Below are 6,446 nucleotides of genomic sequence, written 5' to 3' on the forward strand. Positions count from 1 at the left end.
GAAAATTTTGAAAAGAGTCCATACTTCTTTAAATGATATTTATTAAACATCATTACATGGACATAATGCTAGCCGCCACTAAGTAATCTCGGGACAATAGTAATCTCGGGATAATAGTAATCTCGGCCCATCGTAATTTTGGGAGGACTTCATTGACATTATAGTCTCTCTCTCTCTCTCTCTTTCTCTCTCTCTCTCTCTCTATAGCCAATACATTGCAGAAAGTGGGGAGGAGAAGAACATTCTATTATCTTATTGGATCTAAAGATCAAACTACCACTTACATTAATCTGTCAAGAAGGTATTTCTCTTAGCTTAATCTTTCTAATACATTGAGCTATACTTTTGGTTACAAGCATTGCCAAAAAACACCTTGTTTTGACATGATTTGATCTCCAATGTGATGTGCATTATCTTTGAACAATTTATAGTTTAGCATATTGATCAATTTGATAATGAAATTCTTTGTTTTGACATTATTTTATCTCCAATGTGATGTGCATTATCTTTAAACAATTTATGGTTTAGCATATTAATCAATTTGATTGTGTATGTATTGATAATGTAGTCTTAAATGTCCACAATGATGGATTGGCTAGTTGGAGATGAGGATAGTGATGATGCAAGTAGTGATGATGCAAGTACTGATGATGATCTAAACATTGAAGACCAATGTCAAAGTGGTAACAACCATGATACTACAACGGAAGTCTCAGAAAATTGCAAGGTTATATGCAATCCATATGAGCATTTATCTCATATATATTTCTCTTTTAGTAAGGACCTATAGTATCTTAATGATAAGAGTACTACAAGATGATGTGTCCATAAGCTTGGAAATGCTAAAAAGTCATGATGATAGAGGCATGCTTGATTTGAAAAAGTGGCGAAAAATGAAAGATGAGCTTTGCTTGGGAGAGAGAGAGGATGGTTCTCTTTGTATTTGTTTGAAGGGGCCATTTAAGTTAAAGATTACATGTATTGAGGAGTGGGAAAGCATTGTGAAAGCTGCACACTGTGGCAGACTCAAGAGAACACAAAAGTGCAAATGCCACGCTTGAAGCGATCAAGTCAACATGGTGCACTGACATCAGAAGGCATGGAATACCCTCATCTTACATCAAGGAGTTTATTAATACATGTACATGTAATCGTAGCAAGAGTCAACAACTCCCTTTAACTAGGCATCCCAAATGGGATCTAAACAAGGAGCCATCATATGCTATACATACAAATAGGGCTAATGTGGACATGCAATTGAAGAATATAATGATAGAGCATATGGTGAGACTAGTCATGGTGCGGTCATCAAAGAGACACCACCCTTCCAAGGCTATGGTGGACTACATGTGTCAAAGAGGAGGTGGACCTAAACGAAGTGGAAAAATTAAGAGATTACGTACATCCAAGAAATGTGGATGCACTTTCAAAGTGCAAGTGGAATACATTGACGGCAAGGATGAAGTGTGTATTTTCATTAATCCAATCCATACAGGACATGAACCAAGCACAAGAAGTGACTTGTATCACTTGCCAGTTCACCCATCTGTTATTGAATGCTGCACAGAAGATTTGTTTGATGTGGGAAGCTCTCACCATGTTGCAAAAATGTCCTTATCTAAAGAACGATATCATATGGAGAGAGCATCTACTCTTGACTGCGCTATCTATAGGTTCTTCATGATTCCCAAAGAGGTTTCTTCATTGTCATATCGAATTCGCGCTGAAGGTACTTTTCTTGACCTTTGTTCATGATTAATTAAGAGTGATCCTTTATTTATGAGTAAATATTGTTAGATCACAAAGAGGAATTATTTGAGTGCACCAACATGATGCAGGTAAGGTTTCAAAAGATGATTGGGAGTCAATGTACATGGAGGCTTTAGCATTGAAACAACAAGAAAAGGTAGCCTTATTCTAAACTTCATAGTACTTTGGAGATCTCTACCATATGTGTTACATCTTTGTATATCACACATTGTTGTTATGTAGGTGTTATATTGCCAACCTTATAATCCAAGTGCAAAGGATGCCAAAGATAGGCCATTCATCTTGGTTTTGCAAGATGACTGGATGTTGGAAATGGCTTTACGTTTCTCAAAAAACAACTCATGGGCCATAGATAGCACTTTCAAGACAAACGTATTTGGGTTACCCTTATATGCTGCAGTGCTACCAAATCAACTTGGTATTGGCATACCAATTTGGTTCATGTTGTGCACATATGATGTGGGAGCCCACCATGAAGTCATTGCCTTGGAGTTGACACTGCGGATTGTTTTCTCTAGAATGGGTCATGTTCGTCCTACCGCACTTGTTATTGACAAGTCACAACAAGAATTAGAGGCTATACTCAAGGTGGTGAATGAAGATCCATATTGTTGGGAATTTCAAGAGAATGGAACAATGATTCAGATTGCATGTCACGTCTTGCTATGTTGGTTCCATACCAAGAAGGCTTGGGTTGAGAATCTTCTTCCACAGGTAGAACTAATCCATTTTATAGTCAAACTTATTTATATTTATATATTTGTGATATATGCAAACGTTGTTTGTAAATTCAGGTTCCAAAGGAGATGAGAGATGACATATATACTTCAATGTCAAACCTTATGCATTCAGTTTACGGAGGATGATTTTGAGGGAAGGTATCAACTACTTCTACAGAAGTATTCAATCCAAAACAATGTCATCCGTTATGTTACAAACGGTTGGTGTGGACATAATTGTATGTGGAGAAAACGATGGCCAAAGTTTGGACGCCTTTTCAACTATGGAAATGTTGACACAACAAATTTGGTGGAGCGGCTCTGGCAATATATCAAATACACACTCTTGGAAGCTCGTATAAATCGATCCATTTTGGATTTAATTCATGCACTTGTGGGCAATTCAAAGACTGGCAGTCACATGGGTGGAACCTTACTTGGTTTCTTTAAGCAAAAGCAAGAAATAGGTATATGTTTTTGACTTGTTTTTTTGTGCAGCTTGCTAATTGTACAAATTTATAATCTTGCTCTTTTATTCTCGTGTGATAGCTGATTCTGGCCGATTCAGCATCAAAGGATCATAAAAAAAACACACTTTAAAATTGCTTGAAGGAGAGAAGATTCTACGTCGATATGAGGTTGACCCATCTTCTTTGGAGATTGTGAATGAAATGACATTATTATTCAAGGTACAAAGTAGCTCAACACCAAGTCGATGGTACCATGTCAGTATGCAAAGTAACTATTGTGATTGTCCAGATTGGATTAGTGAATGCAAGCACCTTTACGGCATCTGATTAATAGTTATGCGGCATTTTTCTCATTTGGAAGCTATTCTTCCAATAATAGACAATGCACATGAGATGGTGTCTCCTCCAATGAATGACATATGTGATAAGACAAGTCCCGAAGAGGAGATATTTCAATGTATACAAGAAATTAAAGACTCCTTGTCATCAATCCAGCAAGGAATACCTAAGAGAGGTGCCAAAGAAATGGAATTTGTCTTGCATCAATTGAAGCTATCTAAAGATACTCTTGCATCATTGGTGTCTCCAAGCCAAATCAATATGCCAACTCGAGGGAATGTGCGGCAAATCCAAGCAAATGTAACCAACACTCGACTTGGGCATGGAAAAGCACAACCAAATCTCGTATCACCAATAGAGATGGGTGCACAAGGTTCTAGTTGCAAACCCAATAAGCCAACACATCAAACTGGCATTCTTAAAAAGAAGCATCAACGTGGTCGACATCGTGTACATTTTGAGAGAAGGCCTCGAATCTGGTGTCCACATTGTTGCACCAAAACGTTGCTACTGGATTCAGCAATCACTATCTCATGTCATACTTGTCATGCCTTGCTACCTTTGAGCAAGAGACATGGCTCTACCGAAGGACTAGCGAGTCTCATTGGCAAGGAGGTCAAAGTTTGCAATGATGCTAATAGTTTTTGCTGTAAAATCACTTCTTGCAAGTATGGTGACTTACAAGATGAGGAGCGATCATTCTCTTTGATTCTTCCAGATGCAAATGAAATTCATAACATTTTTGCATCTCAAGTAAGGATCTTGCTCATGTATATACAACACATGCCAACCGAGTTATTGTTACGTTAACTCCCTTGCAACTTTTCAATAATTCAATTTTTTGGTGTTTTAAATCTCTTATTTATACAGTCTCAATGGTACCTTCATTGCCCAAGGAAAAGACTTTATACAACATTGTAGTATAGGTCAATAAACAAAATTAGCAATAGAGTTAATAGTTGAGATTATTTTTTCAACAGTGCACTCAGATTACTTTTACACCAGAGATTGAAGAGACAGTTTCATTAAGTAATCTCGGGTTGTGAAAGTAATCTTGGATTACCGAGATTACTTTAACAACCTAAGATTACTTTATACAACATTGTAGTTTAGGTCAACAAACATAATTGGCAATAGAGTTGATAGTCATGCAACAGTGCACTCAGGTCTCTGTTGTAAAAGTAATCTCGGGCTGTGAAAGTAATTCCGAGATTACTTTCACAGCCCGAGATTACTTTTGCAATAGTGCTCTCAGGTCTCAGTTGTAAAAGTAATCTCGGGAGCTATGAAAGTAATCTCGGGTTTCCCGAGATTACTTTCACAGCCCGAGATTACTTTTATAACAGAGCACTCAGGTCTCTGTTTCATTAAGTAATCTCGGACTGTGAAAGTAATCTCGGGTTTCCGAGATTACTTTCACAGCCCGAGATTACTTTATACAACTTTGTAGTTTAGGTCAATAAACATATTTAACAATAAAGTTAATAGTTGAGAATACTTTGCAATAGAGGTAATAGTGTGGTCTCAGTACTTTCACAGCCCGAGATTACTTTATGCAACTTTGTAGTTTAGGTCAATAAACATATTTAACAATAAAGTTAATAGTTGAGAATACTTTGCAATAGAGGTAATAGTGTGGTCTCAGTACTTCAAGAAAACACTGGATATTACTAAAAGTTTATACAAGAAAGCAAGATTATTGAATCTTAATGATAATAGTACAAGTTTAGGCCAACAATTTATTGATTAAGTGTCAATAAGATAATTTCTTGATCAAGAATCTGATTAATAGCAAATAGTAGTACTAATCTTGTGATTAGTAAGTAATCTTGATAAAATTTGACAAATTAAAAGCTGTTTAGATAGTTTATTGATCACGAAAGTGACTAAAGATAAATCTTGCAAAGCCTTAATGAAAAGTTGATAAAGATTGAAGAGACAAAAAAATACAAACAATTTATAAGCTTTTAGCTAAGAATTGAACCCAATCCACTGGTGTAAGCCTATGTACAACACTACAAGGTTCCTAACCTATAAACTAGCATCAGTAACATTGTTAGGAAGGAAATTATATTGAGAATGCAAGATGTATATATAGTAATATACAAGGTGTTGGTTACATTGGGAGACGACAAAAGTAAAAGCATGAAACATTGAATTAACAAAACTTGCATAAAGTAGAGTATTACAGGTGGTTCAATCAACATCAACAACAAATCTTGCATACAACAGAACTAGAGTAGAGAAGCACAGAAAAAAAATCTCATATAGAAGTTGTAGAATCTACAAGCACCCACATCATCATCTAGCAACATATGATGTCTCATCTACTGCGCATGGCTGTCTCCAACATACAAGTTTGGATCCAGGATCGAAGGCCACCCTTCAACCTTTGTACATCCGCATGTGCAAACCAAGCTTTTGAAAGCTGAATACAACATATCAAGAAGGTAAATGCATATGATAAATTATCCATGAAACTAAAGAACATAGAGATATAAATGAACCATGAAAGTAAAGAACATAGAGATGAAAGCTTATACCCAATTTCCGCAATCGTACCCATTAGGTTGTTGAGGAATCTTGTACAGAAATTATATAACCACATAAGTAAAATGGTAGTTTTGTTTTCTATAATAGCAAATTATTAAATGGTAAACATACCTCCACTATTGCAGTCTGACACAATGTATCTGGATTCAAAAACTCACTCTGTACCACAGGATGAGAACTATGGCGTGCTAAAAATGCAAACACCCTGCAATAATAACATAACCTCCATCTTTACAAGCTTGTGGGATTACTTCTTTACACAACGTAAACAATAAAATACTAAAAGTAGAATTACACCTGTAAACACGCGGCAAGTAATCTGTCAAACAATGCATAGATAAAGAATCAAAAAATAAGATCCCACTTTGCTCTCTAGGCAGCCCATTGACACGTTGAATGTGTCCATTGTAGAATGCCAATAGGGTCCAATGAGATCTGTATCATTACGATTAGCAACATTCAACATTCCCTATACAATTGAAGTTTGTAACATTCAAGATTTATAATTCACAAGTGAGCTTACCTATCAATGATCGGGAAAAAGGTGAACATATAGCTCCCGAGATCTGGGGTCCCGAAGAAATTTTGAAGTGAC

At 36.3% G+C, this 6,446-nt stretch overlaps 1 protein-coding gene across 1 annotated transcript; it reads left to right on the forward strand.

Annotated features, from left to right (window-relative positions):
- The first annotated feature begins 1,819 nt into the window (after window positions 1-1,819).
- On the forward strand, window positions 1,820-2,941 carry LOC147623759 (uncharacterized). Its single transcript, XM_086820886.1, has 3 exons — window positions 1,820-1,906; window positions 1,993-2,484; window positions 2,565-2,941. The coding sequence occupies exons 1-3, from the start codon at window positions 1,868-1,870 to the stop codon at window positions 2,634-2,636; spliced, it is 603 nt and encodes a 200-aa protein (XP_086677012.1). The 5' UTR covers window positions 1,820-1,867; the 3' UTR covers window positions 2,637-2,941.
- Window positions 2,942-6,446: the final 3,505 nt, after the last annotated feature.

The sequence above is a fragment of the Cibotium barometz genome, chromosome 26 (genome assembly GCF_041138505.1).
Source record: "Cibotium barometz isolate CiBa-2024 chromosome 26, ASM4113850v1, whole genome shotgun sequence".
Taxonomy (NCBI): Eukaryota; Viridiplantae; Streptophyta; class Polypodiopsida; order Cyatheales; family Cibotiaceae; genus Cibotium; species Cibotium barometz.